Genomic DNA, 19621 nt, shown 5'->3' on the forward strand with positions numbered 1-19621 from the left:
GTTTCACTCCGGTGTGGATCCTCTCGTGTCTTTTAAGGTTTGATAAATGACTGAATCTCTTGTCGCAGTTTGAACACTTATAAGGTTTCACTCCGGTGTGGATCCTCTCATGTGTTTTCAGGTCTCCTGAGTTTTTGAATCTCTTGTCGCAGTGTGAACACTCATATGGTTTCTCTCCGGTGTGGATCCTCTCATGCATTTTCTGATTTTTTGACGTGCTAAATCTCTTGTCACAGTGTGAACACTCATAAGTCACATCCTCTCGTGTCTTTTAAGGTTTGAAAATGACACTCATTATAGGTTTCACTCCGGTGTGGATCCTCTCATGTGTTTTCAGGTCTCCTGATCTCTCGCAGTGTGAACACTTTTCACTCGGTGTGGATCCTCTCATGTGTTTTCAGGTCTCCTGAGTTTTTGAATCTCTTGTCACAGTGTGAACACTCGTAAGGTTTCTCTCCAGTGTGGATCCTCTCATGCATTTTCAGATATTTTAACGTGCTAAATCTCTTGTCACAGTGTGAACACTGATAAGGTTTCTCTCCCGTGTGGATCCTCTCATGTATTTTCAGATATGTTGACTGACAGAATCTCTTGTTGCAGTGTGAACACTCGTAGGGTTTCTCTCCAGTGTGGATCCTCTGGTGTGTTTTCATATTTGCTGAATTACTGAATCTCTTGTCACAGTGTGAACACTCGTAGGGTTTCTCTCCGGTGTGGATCCTCTCATGTGTTTTCAGGTCTCCTGAGTTTTTGAATCTCTTGTCACAGTGTGAACACTTATAAGGTTTCTCTTCGGTGTGGATCCTCTTGTGTAGTTTTTTAGAAGTATTTTCACACTCATAGTGCACATGCTCTCTCACAGCAGTATGTCTGCGCCGTGCGGAGTGGACTCTGGTGTGGATGTTCATGTGTTTCTTAAGGTGGGCTAATTGCGTGAAACTCTTGCCGCACTGATAACAAGTGAACGGCTTCTCTCCAGTATGAACTCTTATGTGACGCTCAAGACCAAATTTGCTCGTGAAACTCTTTCCACACTGAGTGCAGTTGAACAACGTCTCAGCTCGTCTTTTCTTTAAATCTTTCTGTTCGGTTTGGGAGCAACCCAAAGGTTTTTCTTCAGTTTTGACATGACTTTTCTCTTCATCATCTCTTGAATCTTGATTCTTCTCTTTTTGTTCAGTGAGCTCTGAAATAAAAGCAAAATGGTGAAATCTGAACATAAAAGTGATCAACACTACTAGGTTCTATGGGCGATGGCACCAGAAGCAGATTTGGTAGTGATGGGAGGTAGGGGTGGGAATCTTTAGGCACTTCGCGATCCGATCCAATCTGATTTTGGGAGTCACAATCTGATTCCAAATTGAATCATGATCTAATTATTTCTTGTACTGTGCAAATACAACATTTTAACCAAAACTGGAGTTGCTATGCTTTTCGTTTATAGCTGGAATCTATATAGATGTAAAAGTACTGCCATTAAAATCATCAAATTTGAGCTCAAACTACAATTAGATGGATGTGATATAAACGTTACTCCGACAGTTAAAGACTTGGGTGTGATATTGGACAGCAACCTGTCCTTCGAACACCATATCACTCATGTTACAAAATCTGCCTACTTTCATCTTAGAAATATTGCTAAACTCAGACACATGCTCTCTCTCTCAGATGCAGAAAAGCTAGTTCATGCGTTCATGACATCTAGACTGGATTACTGTAATGCGCTGCTCGCTGGTTGTCCAGCATCTTCAATAAACAAGCTTCAGTTAGTGCAGAACGCAGCCGCTCGAGTTCTTACCAGGACAAGGAAATATGATCATATAACCCCAGTTTTATCCTCCCTGCACTGGCTGCCTGTTCATTTCAGAATTGATTATAAAGTACTGTTACTGACCTACAAGGCTCTAAATGGTTTAGCCCCCATTTATCTGACCAGCCTTCTGTCTCGCTACAACCCGTCACGCTCTTTAAGATCTCAGAACTCAGGGCTCCTGGTAGTTCCTCGAATAGCAAAGTCTACTAAAGGTGGTCGAGCGTTTTCACATTTGGCACCTAAACTCTGGAATAACCTTCCTGCAAATGTTCGGGGATCAGACACACTCTCTCAGTTTAAGTCTAGGCTAAAGACATATCTTTTTAGCAAAGCATACTCGTAAAGATTAACATAAACCTATGCTACAGTACATCGTGATTCCCAATAGTATGAATGGCCGCTACGCTAATTATCCTTTTGTCTCCACCTCGGGATGTACATCCCGAGGCATCTAGTTACCGAGCCTCTCCAGTGGACCCAGTGAGGAGATGACCTTCCAGCGATGACGTCGAGGAAAACTTAACCTTCCGTCTGGACTAATTCTATCTTGAACTTTCCTGTATTGTAATTCATCCTGCTGTGTAGTGATTTGCTTTTGTGAAGCTGCTTTGGAACTATAGCCACTGTAAAAAGCGCTATACAAATAAACTTGAATTGAATTGAATTGAAATATGTGCATCCTGAATTGCCTGAGGAACAAACAATGTTAAAACTAGCCTGTAACTCAAGAAGAATTAAAGATATTGCAATATGGTTTTAGATTCTAGTTCTTGATAAACTTTTAAACCATGTTTGTGGGACAGTCTATAAACAGCCACTAAAGATGAATGAAAAATAAACACCAACCTTGTTCCTCGTGTTTTATTCTCCATGTTTCTGGTTCCTCGTGTTTTATTCTCCATGTTTCTGGTTCCTCGTGTTTTATTCTCCATGTTTCTGGTTCCTCGTGTTTTATTCTCCATGTTTCTGGTTCCTCGTGTTTCTGGTTCCTCATGTTTTATTCTCCATGTTTCTGGTTCCTCGTGTTTTATTCTCCATGTTTCTTGTTCCTCGTGTTTTATTCTCCATGTTTCTGGTTCCTCATGTTTTATTCTCCATGTTTCTGGTTCCTCGTGTTTTACTTTCCAGATTTCTGGTTCAATCATGTTCTCCTCACTCTCCTCTTTAACAAACACCATCTTCACAGCAGCAGATCTCAGTTCAGATGATACTCCTCCAGATATTCCTGCCTGATTCAAAACTTTGTCAAGACTTTGAGGATGAGAATATTACAGGTATATACAGAAAACACATTTCTAACAGTTTGTATTAAACAGCATAAAAACATAACACAGACCATGGTGAAACTGAACTTCTTCCTCTGAGGTTTAATGGTGTTTGACACTAAGTAAAGCACGTGGTTTAGCGCCACCCGCTGGACTGGAGAGGGAAGAGTGAGAGGCGGGAAAATCCGAACTGTTAAAATTTAAGAAAAGGAATTAAATTATTTGAACAGCATCTTCGTGAACTGATTAGAGGAGAAGAAACTATTAGTCAAATCTTTTTATTTCAGAAATACACAAGAATGCAGCATGTAAATATGGAAATTATGAATAAAAAAAGTGACAAAGACAATATGTAGCCTGAAGAAAAATATAACAACAATAGGCTGATAATAATTGATATTTTCTGTGTGGAAGAAGCATGTTTGCCCAAAACGGTAACCGGAAAACAAATAGCTAAATTTAAATATAGTTAGATTTTCTAATAACTACAAGAGCAATAAATGAATGAACATGCTATATGTTTTATACGTGCAGAAACTGACGTGATCATAAAATCAGGAAGAGTAGAGGTATTTAGCAGCGTCTGTTTACTGTAAATGTTCATGTTTTGCGCGTAAAGTAACTATAGCAAATTTACTAATTCTGATTTACAAACGTCGGCAAAAAATGTTCTAAATAAAAATTCATCCATCACAGATCACATTCATATCACAGGGACATCAAACGACTGTTCACACGAATATATAAACACACACAAAAAATCAGTCAGGTTTTACTGAGCTTCAGGCTACTGAACTCAGCAAAATTACAAAAGAATAAAAGATTGATAGAAAAGGTTTATATATTAATATCCAGTGGCGCCTACAATAAATAATTCACGAGACAAAATTGCATTAAAGCAAATCCTTTACATTTTAAGAGAATATAAAAATCTGAAAAATATAGCCAACTTGATCTTTTGGGAGTCTCTGGGAGTTAATTCTCTGAGCTCTGAACACCCGTCCTCAGTTACCCTCAATATTCAGTTTAGATCAATATTCATTTTTACCAAAACATTTTACACATAAAGGAGTAGTTTGTTCTGACTTCCATGTATCTCGTGTGGACGTGGGACACCAGAAACACACATTTGCCGTGAGAAAGAACTACGGTCAGACTAATATTAGACGATAATTTCGGCGGATAATTTTATTGGCATTTTTAATTTTCATCTCGGAGTGAAAAATGGGCAAAATAACGGCCAAATAATGTCCATCAGCGCTTTGCCAAAAAGTGTGGTTGTTTTATTGACTTGCATTCTTTTAATTCAATATCGTTAAAATGATTAAGTAAAATTTCTAAATTATTTAAAACAAAGTAATACATAAATATGGAAATATTGGTCAATGTTTAATTTATGTTTAAATAAATCTGCCAAGTTTTTTGACAGCCAACATGTAATTAATTAGTGTAGAAACATAATTATGTAATTGCATTTCTATTATTATAAAAACTTCGAGTACAATTTCAGTGTTTTCATTCAAATTAATCTTAACCTTCAGTATAGTAATATGATTTAACAGCATTAGTCAATAGATAAGAATGCTGTGTTATGTACCATATATACAAAATAATCAAGATTTTTTTTTAGAAAATGTTTACTGTGCATTTCCAAGTATTCGTTCAGTGTAATGTTTCTATTGACTTCTATTGAAGGGGCTTCAGATAATTGATTTTTTACCGCATTATACTCTATTGTTATAAAAATACCTGACATGGACTAATAATTGATGTCTTTCTGTCTATTAACCGTAAAGTAACTGACGCTACTTTTTTATCTCTAATAACATTATTCTGCGTCTTCGTCCAAATACAGTCAGAAACATAACATTTTACATTTTAAAGTAAATATTTGCAAATACAAACAACATGCAGAAAAAGGCATAAACAAGAATAAATTTCCAACCAACAAATTCGCAGTCTGCTGATACCAATGAAAAGAGCTTTACCTGGCCATTTCCAGAAGATCTGAAGACATCAGCAAAATAAATGTAGTGAAAACGATAGCTATTGACATTAAAAGAGTCTTTTCATCATAATTCATCGTATGTTCCTTACATGCACCTAAACTAAACGTTTATCTCAACGTGTAAACGTGTTTGGAAATACCTGTTGGCTTCATCTCAAGAAGGTCTTCTTCTTCTTCTTCTTCTTCATCGCCAGCTTGTATTTTCACATCAGCGCCACCTACTTGACGCTGTGGATTTCACTAGAAACTATCTTACTGAAAATATCATCGCATGTTCAGTGACTGAAGCATGAGATCTGCTCTGTGTCCTGTGGAAGAGGATTTTGAATGCACGTGCACTTAAGAAACTGAGTTGGTGTCTGAGCACTTAAGTTAGTTTTGAGTACATTTAGACAGTGAGCTTTCTGTGGGAGAATGTTTTTGGGTTTGGGCTCCTAATTACAACTAATTATTCAAAAGACAAAATGCAAATATGTTATATGATCTGCGCCGCGCCCGAGACGCTTCCCACGCTCCGTCACGGAATGGAAAGGTTCAGTAGACTTTTTGGTTTCAATGAATGGTTCTTTCTGGAAGCGCCCTAGGTTCTTCCGTGCGGATGGTCTGCATCCCAACCGTGCCGGAGCAAAGCGTCTCTCGGACAACATCTCCACCGCTCTACACTCCATCGGACTAGTAGGTGACGAATCACACGACAGCAGCTTTGACAATATGACATGTAATGTATATGTTAGACCCGAGAGTATGATTACCCACATAGAAACTGTGTCGCGAAAAATCAGATATATCAGTAAATCCCGCACAGGCCTTAGAAATAACCTAGTCACGATCAAAACAACAGTTAAAACCAGTCAACAGCAGCAATATTTAAAGTTTGGTCTCCTAAACATCCGATCACTGGCGCCGAAATCTCTCATAGTACATGAATTAATTACAGACAAAAGTTTTGACGCGCTCTGCCTGACTGAAACATGGCTGAAACCTAACGATTACATCAGTTTAAATGAGTCGACTCCATCAGGGTACTTATATAAGCACGAGCCCCGCCGGTCAGGTCGAGGTGGAGGTGTTGGAGCTATATATCGTCAGGAGCTAAATGTTACTCAGAGAACTGGAATTAGCTTTAACTCTTTTGAACTGCTTGATCTTAATGTTACGCTTATGGATGCAACAAAGAAATCTCTGTTATCTTTCTCTTATCTCTGTGTATAGACCACCAGGACCTTATGTAGATTTTCTTAAGGAATTTGCTGATTTTATTTCAGACTTAATAATTAATAAAGACAGAGCACTTATTATCGGTGATTTCAACATTCATGTTGACGACCCAAATAATACAGTAGGAGCTACTTTCACAAATTTATTAACATCTTTTGGGCTAAAGCAAAATGTAATCGGCCCAACTCACTGCTGTAAGCATACATTAGATTTAATTATTTCGCATGGCATCGATGTTTTAGACCTAGATATCTTACCTCTAAGTGATGATATCACTGATCATTTCCTCATATCCTATAAACTCTCTGTAAGTGAGATTAACCGAGCCGCACCTCGTTACCAACTGGGTAGAACCATTATCCCAACCACTGTAGATAAATTCACAAACAACCTACCAGATCTATCTGACCTGCTCCGCAAACCTGAGAAAGCAGATGATCTTGAGCAAATGACCAGCAGTATGTGCAGTATCTTCACTCGCACATTAGATACTGTCGCTCCCATCAAGTTAAAACAGATTAGAGAGAATAAAAGTGTACCATGGTACAATAGTCATACACACTCTCTAAAAACAGCTACTCGTTCACTAGAACGTAAGTGGAGAAAGACTAAGCTAGAGGTTTTTAGAATTGCCTACAAGGACATTATGTGCACTTATAGACAGTCACTAAAAGCAGCCAGAGCCGAGCACCTCCGTAAACTCATTGAAAGAAACCAAAACAATCCTAGATTTTTATTTAGCACAGTGGCTAGATTAACAAATGATCGGTCAGCAACAGAACGCTGCACACCCTCTCAGTTAAGTAGCAATGACTTCATACAATTCTTCACTAATAAAATAGATAATATCAGACTTAAAATAACAGAAAATCAACCCTTAACTTCGTCCTTTAGTCCAGCCTCACTCAGTACCCAGCAAATTCAGTTACAGTGTTTTGCAACCATAGGACAGGAAGAGTTAAACTAATCACTAAGTCTAAATCTGCCACATGTATATTAGATCCTATTCCAACTAAATTTCTGAAAGATATATTACCAGCAGCTGGTGAACCTCTTCTAAATATTATTAACTCCTCCCTATCATTAGGTCACGTACCCAACCCATTCAAATTAGCAATTATTAAGCCTATGATCAAAAACCACAACTTGATCCTAATGAACTATCTAACTACAGACCGATATCAAATCTCTCATTTATATCAAAAACATTAGAAAAAGTTGTGTCAGCGCAGCTATGCTCCTTCTTAAGATGAATGATGTCTATGAGGAGTTTCAGTCAGGTTTTAGACCGCACCATAGCACAGAAACCGCATTAGTTAAAATCACTAATGACCTGCTCTTATCCTCCGACCGAGGCTGCGTCTCGCTACTCGTTTTATTGGATCTCACTGCTGCATTTGACACCATAGATCATAATATTCTCCTGAGCGTTTAAACACCGCTGGTGTACAGGGACAGGCTTTAAAGTGGTTTAAATCATACCTATCAGACCGTTATCAATTTGTAGATATAAACGGAGACCGCTCTAGTATAATGCCTGTAAAGTGTGGTGTGCCTCAAGGATCAGTTCTAGGCCCCTTACTGTTCTCTATATACATGCTGCCCTGGGGAACATTATTAGAAAGCACAGGGTTAATTTCCACTGTTATGCAGATGACACACAGCTATACATTTCATCTAAGCCTGATAAGTTATCAGAAATGTCTAAATTAACAGAGTGTTATAAAGACATAAAAGACTGGATGACTAGAAATTTTCTTCTATTAAACTCTAATAAAACAGAGGTGCTTCTTATCGGACCAAATTCATGTTTACAGCAAATTTCTGAGCTCAAACTACAATTAGATGGATGTGATATAAACGTTACTCCGACAGTTAAAGACTTGGGTGTGATATTGGACAGCAACCTGTCCTTCGAACACCATATCACTCATGTTACAAAATCTGCCTACTTTCATCTTAGAAATATTGCTAAACTCAGACACATGCTCTCTCTCTCAGATGCAGAAAAGCTAGTTCATGCATTCATGACATCTAGACTGGATTACTGTAATGCGCTGCTCGCTGGTTGTCCAGCATCTTCAATAAACCAGCTTCAGTTAGTGCAGAACGCAGCCGCTCGAGTTCTTACCAGGACAAGGAAATATGATCATATAACCCCAGTTTTATCCTCCCTGCACTGGCTGCCTGTTCATTTCAGAATTGATTATAAAGTACTGTTACTGACCTACAAGGCTCTAAATGGTTTAGCCCCCATTTATCTGACCAGCCTTCTGTCAAGCTACAACCCGTCACGCTCTTTAAGATCTCAAAACTCAGGGCTCCTGGTAGTTCCTCGTATAGCAAAGTCTACTAAAGGTGGTCGAGCGTTTTCACATTTGGCACCCAAACTCTGGAATAACCTTCCTGCAAATGTTCGGGGATCAGACACACTCTCTCAGTTTAGGTCTAGGCTAAAGACATATCTTTTTAGCAAAGCATACTCATAAAGATTCACATAAACCTATGCTACAGTACATCGTGATTCCCAATAGTATGAATGGCCGCTACGCTAATTATCCTTTTGTCTCCACCTCGGGATGCACATCCAGAGGCATCTAGTTACCGAGCCTCTCCAGTGGACCCAGTGAGGAGATGACCTTCCTGCGATGACGTCGAGGAAAACTTAACCTTCCGTCTGGACTAATTCTATCTTGAATTTTCTTTTATTGTAATTCATCCTGCTGTGTAGTGATTTGCTTTTGTGAAGCTGCTTTGGAACAATAGCCATTGTAAAAAGTGCTATACAAATAAACTTGAATTGAATTAAATTGAATTGAATTATTATTGCACTGCAATACTGATATGAAAATAATTGCCACTATTTGCAATAAGTAGTATAAATAACACAAATCCTGTACAATATATAGATTTCAGATCACTATCTAGTCTTGTGTGAACTCTGTATAGTTAAACCTGTAAACTCTGCACCTTATTACAAGTATGGTAGAACCATCACTTCCACCACAAAAGAAAGCTTTCTAAATAACCTTCCTGACTTATCTCAATTCCTTAGCTCATCCAATACGACGCAAAAACTTGATGATATAACAGAAACTATGCACTCTCTTTTTTCTAGCACTTTAGATACAGTTGCTCCTTTGCACTTAAAAAAGATAAAAGAAAACAATCTGACTCCATGGTATAATGACAACACACGCACCCTAAAGAGAGCAGCCCGGAAAATGGAGCGCAGGTGGAGAAAAACCAAATTAGAAGTATTTCGTATTGCCTGGCGGGAGAGTATGCTGTCATACAGAAAAGCATTAAAAATTGCAAGATCTGATTATTTTTCATCCCTTTTAGAAGAAAACAAACACAACCCCCGGTATTTATTCAGTACAGTAACTAAATTAACAAAAAATAAAGCATCAGCAGGTGCTAATATGCCCCAAGAGTATAGCTGCAATGAGTTCATGAATTTCTTTACTTCTAAGATTGATACCATCAGAGATAAAATTGTAACTATGCAGCTGTCAACTACAGTTTCACATCAGATAGTGAGCTTTAGATCCCCTGAAGAAAAATTACACTCTTTCTCTATTATAGGAGAAGAAGACTTGTACAAACTTGTTAAATCATCTAAACCAGCAACATGTATGTTAGACCCTGTTCCATCTAAACTATTAAAAGATCTGCTTCCAGAAGTCATAGATCCTATTTTGAACATTATTAATTCATCATTGTCATTAGGTTATGTTCCCAAAACCTTCAAACTGGCTGTAGTTAAACCTCTCATTAAGAAACCACATCTTGATCCCAAAGACTTAGTAAATTACAGACCAATCTCTAATCTCCCTTTTCTGTCAAAGATACTAGAAAAGGTAGTATCCTCACAACTGTATTCCTTTTTAGAAAAAAATGGTGTCTGTGAGGATTTCCAATCAGGTTTTAGACTGTACCATAGTACTGAGACTGCTCTCATTAGAGTTACTAATGACCTGCTTTTATCATCTGATCGTGGTTTTATCTCATTATTAGTGCTATTAGATCTTAGCGCAGCATTCGATACTATCGATCACAACATTCTCTTGGATAGACTAGAAAACTATGTTGGCATTAGAGGAAGCGCCTTAGCATGGTTTACATCATATCTATCTGACCGCTATCAGTTTGTGGCATTAAATGAGGAGGTATCATATCAATCACAAGTGAAATATGGAGTTCCTCAAGGCTCAGTGCTAGGACCGTTACTTTTCAACCTGTACATGTTACCTCTGGGAGATATTATCAGGAGTCATGGTGTTAGCTTTCACTGCTATGCTGATGATACTCAGCTCTATATTTCAGCGCAGCCTGGTGATACACACCAAATTGAGAATCTAACAGAATGCATAGTCGATATAAAAAGCTGGATGATGAGTAACTTCTTAATGTTAAATTCTGAAAAAACAGAGGTGCTAATAATTGGACCTAAAACCCCACATATAATAATCTAGAACACAGCCTATCACTTGATGGCTGCTCTGTTAATTCTTCATCATCAGTTAGGAACCTAGGTGTGCTGTTTGACCGCAATCTTTCCTTCGAAAATCATGTTTCTAGCATCTGTAAAACTGCGTTTTTCCATCTTAAAAATATATCTAAATTACGACCTAAGCTTTCAAACTCTAATGCAGAAATATTAATTCATGCGTTTATGACCTCAAGGTTAGATTATTGCAATGCTTTATTGGGTGGTTGTTCTGCACGCTTAATAAACAAACTTCAGCTAGTCCAAAACGCAGCAGCCAGAGTCCTTACTAGAACTAGGAAGTATGATCATATTAGCCCGGTTCTGTCAACACTGCACTGGCTCCCTATCAAACATCGAATAGATTTTAAAATCTTATTAATTACCTATAAAGCCCTGAATGGTTTAGCTCCTCAATACTTGAGCGAGCTCTTATCACATTATAGTCCTGCACGTCCGCTGCGTTCTCAAAACTCTGGCCATTTGATAATACCTAGAATATCAAAATCAACTGCGGGCGCCAGATCCTTTTCCTATCTAGCACCTAAACTCTGGAACAATCTCCCTAACTCTGTTCGGGAGGCAGACACACTCTGCCAGTTTAAATCTAGATTAAAGACACATCTTTTTAACTTAGCCTACGCATAACACACCAACACACCTTTTATTATGCAAATGCATTAAAGGATTTTTAGAACACTAATTCTAAAATACTATGTGCTTGTGACGTACAAAGATCGTAAAAAGAATGGCATCTACGCTAATATTAGTCCTGTCTCTTGGTGTCTGTTTTCACAGTTTGTATCCAGACTAGATGGTGGATCAGCACCCAGAGATTATGTTCATCAGAGACCAGAACACCTAGATGCGCCCCGTGGACCAATCACCAGATCCTGATGTGCACACACACACACACACACACACACACACACACACAAAGTCATTTACACTATCTGACACAGCTGTGTTAAAAAATTGAACTGGAAGTTAAATGCTGGGCGTCCGGTCAGAGGAGAACTGGCCCTGAGTCTGGTTTCTCACAAGGTTTGTTTTGGATGGGGTTTTGGTTCCTCTGGCTTGCTTTGTTGGGGACACTTAACTTCTAGTGATTATCGTCGAATTGATTACAGAGAGTGTCTCTGAACAATTTGTTATTAAAAGCAATCTCGTCATTATGCATCCCTGTCATTGTATTCTTCTACATTATACTGTTTAGTGCTTTGATGCAACCTGTGTTGTTAAGTGCTATATAAATAAAAATGATTGATTGATTGACAAGTTACTGAACATGAATCATTTTTACTTTTATTTTTAGAGATGACTGAAATTGATTCCTTAAAAAAAAAAACATGACAGGCAGGTCGGTATCATTACAATCATTTATTTAGTGCAAATATGTAGCAAAACGACGCTGCCGTTGCAGTGCTCTCTGGCAGAATACAGTAGGTTTGTATGAAGAGCAGGATTTAAGATGTCAATCGCTGAAAATAATATCCAATTATCCTCATTTTTCCCTGAAGGCAGAAACACTGCAGGTCACAATTTGTGACGATGCAGGGAAGAGCCAATGAGCGTTCATTTTTCCAGCGGTTAAACCTGTCGTTTCTTAAAGTGGGAACAATTCAATTTAGACCGATTGCGTCAGTTAGCGCAGACTTTGCTTCCTCTTGTAATTATGTTGCGCTTCTGGTGTATTTTATGGTTTTATGTTCAGTCACATCACGTCAGAGAAAACGCCTCGGAAAACAATGCAAATACCACATAAAAAGAAATTGTTAAACATTTGCAGTAATGTTATTTTTTAGAGATGTTTAAGATCATGCAGTCATCTTCTTCAAAAGGAGTGGCAGCAGAAAGCACAATACTAAATAACATTTTTTTCAGTAGGTAAACTATTAAAGATTTAATAATAATCTTCCCACAATTCATGAGATAATAGTGCATGAAGGCATAATTAAGGCATGAATTTATGCATGAATTCATTGCATATTCAAACAATAATAAAAGGTCAATATAAAACAAGTCTTTTACAGGGAAATACTACTTTTTGATTACTCAGCTGATCAATGTGAAATACATCCCTAGAAAATTAAATTACGACCAAAGAGTAAGCATACCATACAGATATTTCCTCAGATGTTTCGCCATTTCCATTTAAATACTTAAATTAGAAGATAACAATCATAAAAGCGTCACGGGGCATGACCTGAAAGCTCAGGTATAAAACACCACGAGGTGTTCAGCAGCCGAAAGCTCAGGGTTTAGCAGATGGTGAATTAACCTTGCTTTCTGTCTTTAAAGTTATTCAGGACCAAACGAGAGTACCTCTGGGTGAAGAAAATGTTTTGTGAGGAGGCGGGGCCAACACCATCAGTCTTTTAAACTGATTGGCTGGTTGTCCAAAAAGAAAATAAAACTTCGGTCTGATTTTGTTTGAAATGATACGGCTTAGTTTGAAGTATATCAGAGTTTTAACTGTGATGGGTTTTTGTGTGCCTGTTTAAAACAGATGAGTTGATGAAACACTTCCCGCACGCGGCGCACTGATACGGTTTCTCTCCGGTGTGGATCCTCTCGTGTGTTTTCAGGTATCCCGACTGACTGAACCTCTTGTCGCAGTGCGAACACTTATAACATTTCTCAGCAGTGTGGATCCTCTCGTGTCTTTTCAGATTGGACAAATCGTTGAAAATCTTGTCGCAGTGCGTGCACTTGTAAGCTTTCTCTCCGGTGTGGATCCTCTCGTGTCTTTGCAGGTCTCCTGACTTTTTGAATCCCTTGCTGCAGTGTGAACACTCGTAGGGTTTCTCTCCGGTGTGGATCCTCTCGTGTGTCTTCAGAAATGTCGACTGACTGAATCCCTTGTCGCAGTGCGAGCACTTATAAGGTTTCTCTCCGGTGTGGATCCTCTCGTGTCTTTTCAGATTGGACAAATCGTTGAAAATCTTGTCGCAGTGCGTGCACTTGTAAGCTTTCTCTCCGGTGTGGATCCTCTCGTGTCTTTGCAGGTCTCCTGGCCTTTTGAACCTCTTGCTGCAGTGTGAACACTTATATGGATTCTCTCCGGTGTGGATCCTCTCGTGTCTTTTCATATTTGATAAATGACTCATTCTCTTGTCGCAGTGTGAACACTTATAAGCTCTCTCTTCGGTGTGGATCCTCTCATGCAGTTTTGCAGAGGTGTCCGAGACGCGCTCAAAGCGCTTGTAATCTCTCACAGCAGTACGTCTGAGCCGTGTGGAGTGGATGTTCATGCGTTTCTTAAGGTGGGCTAAATGCGTGAAACTCTTTCCACGCTGAGTGCAGGTGAACGACGTCTCAGCTCTTCTTTTCTTCATATCTTTCTCTTTGCTACGAGAGCAACTCAAGGGTTTTTCTCCAGCTTCGTCTCTTGATTCTTGATTCTTCTCTTTTTCTTCAATCAACTCTGAAATAAAAGTAAAAATCGTGAAATCTGAACACAAAAGTGGACCCTGGTGTAACGGTACATATAAATAAAATAGCATAAATACACAAAACCTACTAATTATATTACATGTTTATTTCTCGGTATTTGACAGAAAGACACTGAGCTTGAGTTGAGAAGCATTCAAATGACGCTTTTCCACTCGGTTCTGTACAACACGACGGTTTAATGTGGGCGGGGTTATCCGTTACAGTTGTGCCCTCTCTACTGCCGTTTTTATCCGCGTCACAATGTGAAGAAAGTTTGTTGATTTGTGACTTTGCTAAACTTTGACTAAATTTCCTGATCTGATGTTTTGTATTTTTTTTTACGCCATCTACTGGTTATACTGGTGATGTGATGTTTTTGGGGGTTAAGAGCTTAATATCCACAAAACTATATAGTTTGATATACTCTGCTTTGTTTAATTAAAACAACATTTAAACTGGATCATTTAAATGGTACGGGGATTGGGAAATGCTGGGTTACAACAAGGTTTAATCAGTCCGTAGCGGTCGGTCTTTGTCTTATTACTTGTTTTTACAGGTTCTTTTTCACTGCATATGCTGTACACCCTGTGAAAATGTTTTGCTGGAGATCAACTGAAAAATAGGTTTTTAATTAATGTAGTCTGTAGACGTTATTAATTACAATGCCATGTTATGATTATTTCAGAATCAGACTAATTGAGAAGAAGAGAACAGAAAGATCTGTCCCATCCTGAAAGAGAAAGAAAGTGGACGCTCTTGAGGACTTATTTGAAGATGCAAAACATCCACCTCCGTCACGGTGTAATCAGAGACAGGAAATACAGAGATGCACCGGCATTACGTCTTAAAGGAGATCCACTCATCTGATCTACCATCAAACTTGCCAAGGTGTACCGAAGAACAAACGAGTGTAAGATCAGGAGATTATCAGGTGAAACTGAACGATATCCAATCAGAAAGCAATCTGAAATAAGACAGGATCTTAAAAACGGACGTTTTTTTAAGCTTCGGTCTTTTTGTCAATTTGTGGTCTTTACAACGTTTCCTGGAAAACATATTTATTCTCAAGTCTCTGGAGATTTTGCAAGATTTCCCAAAATCCCGGTCACCATCCAGCAGCATTACCAGACTTGGATGAGAAAGGACACATTTTCAGAAAGACTCTGATTGTGTTCGTCTAAAAGTAGAAAGAGATAAACAACTAGAATGGTTTGGGGTGAGTTTTTGCTTCTATGTAATATGATTGAAGTTTTGCTCTGTCATTGAGCCAGAGACTTGAAGATCTATTCTAAGTTGTTCGTTTTTTAACTTATTTATTTTAAGGAAAATAGTTTTTTGGTTATCACAACTGTTATACCACTGCTCAAAATAAACGTATGTGAGATTGTTGGTGACACACAGCCCTAGTGTCCATGAGAGACCTAGTATAGGGTTCAGTTTCATTTTGGCCTAAATTAATTTCTTTTGGCTTGTCGTTTATATACTGTAGCTGTAGTTTTTTTTTAAGTCTTCCTCTTTTCTAAAACCTTTTAAAATATTTTGATAAATCACTGAGGGAATAAAATAAATAAAAAGTTTAGTTTAGCATTAAGTGCTAGTGGTGACCATTTAAAAAGGGGAAGGAGCATGTTTTTTGCAGACCTGAAACTCAAAATGTATTAAAAATATCTTAATGCCTTTTAGATGTTGAGTCTTCATAAACTTCACTTTTGGAATATTGACCCTTCTGACAATCAGTCAATAAACAGTCATTCAAGATTGATGAAGAACAAACACCAACCTCCATGTTCTTCTTGTTTCGTTCTCCATGTTTCTGGTTCCTCGTGTTTTATTCTCCATGTTTCTGATTCTTCTTGTTTTATTCTCCATGTTTCTGATTCTTCTTGTTTTATTCTCCATGTTTCTGATTCTTGTTTTATTCTCCAGGTTTCTGGTTCTTCTTTTTTCATTCTCCAGGTTTCTGGTTCCTCATGTTTTGTTCTCCATGTTTCTGATTCTTCTTGTTTTATTCTCCAGGTTTCTGGTTCTTCTTTCTTCGTTCTCCAGGTTTCTGGTTCCTCTTGTTTTATTTTCCATGTTTCTGATTCTTCTTGTTTTATTCTCCAGGTTACTGGTTCTTCTTTTTTCGTTCTCCAGGTTTCTGGTTCCTCTTGTTTTATTTTCCATGTTTCTGGTTCTCTCATGTTCTCCTCACTCTCCTCTTTAACAAACACCATCTTCACAGCAGAAGATCTCAGTTCAGATGCTTCTCCATCAGATATTCCTGCTCGATTCAAAACTTAGTCAGGACCACGAGGATGAGAATATCACAGGCATTTTACTGATCTGATTCAAAAACGTAATTTTTATATTTACAGAAAGCACATTTCTAGCGGGTTGTGTTCGATCACGCATCGCAATCAGAATCCTGAGAAAACATCAGAGAGCGCGGTCAAACTGATCTTCTTCCTCTGAGGTTTAACTCGTGTGTTTGATCGCCCCCTAATGGACTGGAGATGAAGAGGAGAGACGGGAATAACGCGGGGAAAAGTTTTTGCTTGTACAAACCTGCTGAAAAAAACAAAACAAAACAAAAAACCGATCCATACCCAAAATACAATAGAAAATGTAATGTATTTAATGTTTATAATGGTAAGTATAACGGTGTCTATTGGTATGTGATGGATTCTATTAGTGGGATGTTAAATCCTACTGGAAAAGTGTCCAAAACTCACTACAAAAAGGAATTTTGTATGGTTTACTAGATTAAAAAAAATTTCTATTCGGTTTTTATTGATTTTTTTTAAAGGTGATCAAATGAATTAAAAATGAGCCTCAAGTGGATTTTGATCGGCATCTACTGTCTTCCTGAAGGGATTAGAGAAGCAAAAAAAATTTTTGCGTCAAATATTTCATTGAAAATAACAACTGAAGTTTCAGATTCGAGTTTCAGATTCGACTGTCAGGGAGGGGCCAGACTCAGGCTCCTCCCATTCCTCGCCTGGGCTTGGTTTCACTCACCTGCACCTCCTTCTGGATTTAAACACACAGACATCAGTTCGTAGGAGTTCCCTGGCCGTCTGCTTCCATAACAACCAAGAAGACGCTTAGAAATGATATTAGATGAATAATAATAGTCTAAAAGATTCTTAACACCAAAAACGATTGTTCAGAGGAACACAAACTGACCTGACTAAAGCTACTGAACATAGCACTTACTAAAGATTCAGATATAATTCACCCCTAGTTTGAATAAAATGACTTATTTCTGCTGTGTGATGTCCCAACAACACGACGCTCTCCTGACGTTTTTGGTGATGAAAAATAATAAAGTTAGAATTATGTTATTTGATATCTTTTTGTTATATATATTTTTTGCAACCAAAACGTTGAAACCAGAACGTTGAAGGCTGTTTTATGCTATTTTGGTTTTTTTTCAATAACCTAAAAATAAACAAACAAATAACATATACTTAACGTTGGTCGGTTGATTTTAGGTTATTTTCGCAACCATGAAATAACGTTCCCAGAATGCTGCAGGCTGAATAATTAAAAAAATAACCTACATGTGTTTGTGTAACCCTGTAAATATCATATGCAGAGCTCTGAATTCATTTAATGCACAAAGTGGATGGATTAAAACACGTTACATTATTATATTACGCATAGAGTGGGTTTGTGTGATCTTTATTTTCTGCAAGAGAGAGAGACTAAGAGGTGGAGATAAAACACATGTTTGTTTGCCAAAATGCCATTAAACCTGAGGAAGAAGGTTAGTTTGTAATGTAACGTGCCGTACGTTTTAAATTATTTTATTATTTTCCATACACTATAAAGGCAAAGCAAAAATCAGATGTTCAACATTTTTGCAAATGTATTAAAAATACATGATTCCTCCGCTCGAGTGACCTATTTCTAGCCTTATCTGGGACAGCTGAAGGCTCCTGGTATGAAGACACGTCTTAATGAAAGCTAGCCAGCTGATCATATACAAGCTGACACCAGCAGTATGAGTTGGACTGAATGTTATAATAATTATAACATCTAGCATGACTTATTTAGTCTTTACTTTACTCTCCTTGTGTTCAGGCTGATTTGTGGAGTATGTTGAGATTCATCCAGCGGCAGCATTTGGACACCTTTTGGTCTTTTTATTATCTTTTAAACAAAACAGTGAGAATAAGTTATTCGTGTTGAATTCATGTTTAGTTTTGTTGATATTGCACACTTTTAATTTTTTGGTATTGCATGTACGAAAGTGTTGAAAGTGGCGTCCTTAAAGACGCGAATGTCTTGCTGGACGTGGAATTAGATTTAATTTCATTAAATGCATTTTCTCGAGCTAACGACATGAGGACATGCTAAGCTAGCGCAGTTTAATGGCCCTGGATAAAACCAATGCCACGATGTCCATCCATCCATCTTCAAACACTTATCTGGGCAGGAGTCTAATTAGGGACGCCCAGACTTCCTTCTCCCCAGACTCTTCCTCCGCTCCCAGTCCTCCAGTGTGTCCTAGGTCTTCCCCGGGTCCTCCTCCCAGAGACACATGCCCTGAACACCTCCATCAGGAGCCACCTCACCTCAGCTGGTCTCTCTCAATGGGGAGGAGCAGCGGGTCGACTCCGAGTGACTGAAACCTCTAAGGGAGCGTCCAGCCACCCTGCGGAGGAAACCCATTTCGGCCGCTTGTATCCAGGACCTCATCCTTTCAGTCATGACCCCAAGCTCCTGAGAGTAGGAACGTAGATTGACCAGTAAATCGTGAGCTTCACCTTACAGCTCAGCTTCTTCATCACAACGGGGCCGCTACATCAACCGCATTACTGCAGAAGATACTCATGTATTCGGGGCGTATTTCGTCTACCCCTGAGGAGCTTCTTAGCTACCTCGGTGCCCTCACCCCCCCGGGTCCACGGGCTCTGCTTCCTGTGTTGGCAGGGTTGAGGAGCAACCCAACAATGTCCCCAGTCGAAGTCAGCAGAGCCCTCCACTTTCTGGTTTGCCAGAACTTCTTTGAGGCCTTCTCCATGGCCTCCCGAACTCCTCCCAGGCCTGAGTTTTTGCCTGCATACCCATACCCTGGTTTTTTTATGACAATTAATAAAAATTCCTAGCCGATAACACAGCGCAGAATCCATTAATAATCCATCCACGGCTGAGAATATTTGACTGTGAGCAGTTATTTTGGAGCTTCATCCCCGACACACAGGGAAATCAGGACATCTTGAACAAACACAGACCACGAAACCTTTTAAAACACGCACCTGACCCCTGCTGGAGTTAAATAAGACTTTATTCCTTCGGTCAGTAACGACCTCCCACCGACGCTGCACAGATTTCAATAACAGTCACGTGAACGGTTTAATAAAGCCTCGGACGTCAGATCGGAGAAAACGCCTTCACACTGA

General features: G+C 38.7%; 2 protein-coding genes and 1 long non-coding RNA gene across 5 annotated transcripts in view; all 3 read right to left on the minus strand.

Annotated features, from left to right (window-relative positions):
* Positions 1-368: 368 nt before the first annotated feature.
* LOC122332629 (zinc finger protein 665-like) lies at positions 369-16778 on the minus strand. The gene is made up of 6 exons (XM_043229990.1): positions 16012-16778; positions 13270-14223; positions 3150-3268; positions 2935-3042; positions 2660-2795; positions 369-1186 (listed from the first exon to the last, which is right to left on the minus strand). Exons 1-6 carry the CDS (start codon positions 16445-16447, stop codon positions 369-371), a joined length of 2571 nt encoding a protein of 856 aa, XP_043085925.1. The 5' UTR covers positions 16448-16778.
* On the minus strand, positions 2797-5220 carry LOC122330728. Its single transcript, XR_006248072.1, has 3 exons — positions 5067-5220; positions 3150-3268; positions 2797-3042 (listed from the first exon to the last, which is right to left on the minus strand). It is a non-coding gene; the product is annotated as an uncharacterized LOC122330728 (long non-coding RNA).
* A 2710-nt stretch (positions 16779-19488) lies between the features above and the next one.
* The window catches only part of ccdc134 (coiled-coil domain containing 134), a 5214-nt gene continuing 5081 nt past the window's right edge, over positions 19489-19621 (minus strand). For all 3 annotated transcript variants that reach the window (XM_043227249.1, XM_043227266.1, XM_043227257.1), the window contains exon 7: positions 19489-19621. This exon is cut by the window's right edge and continues 562 nt beyond it. The gene's annotated coding sequence lies outside the window, so the exon portion shown is untranslated.

This window comes from Puntigrus tetrazona, chromosome 3 (genome assembly GCF_018831695.1).
Source record: "Puntigrus tetrazona isolate hp1 chromosome 3, ASM1883169v1, whole genome shotgun sequence".
Taxonomy (NCBI): domain Eukaryota; kingdom Metazoa; phylum Chordata; class Actinopteri; order Cypriniformes; family Cyprinidae; genus Puntigrus; species Puntigrus tetrazona.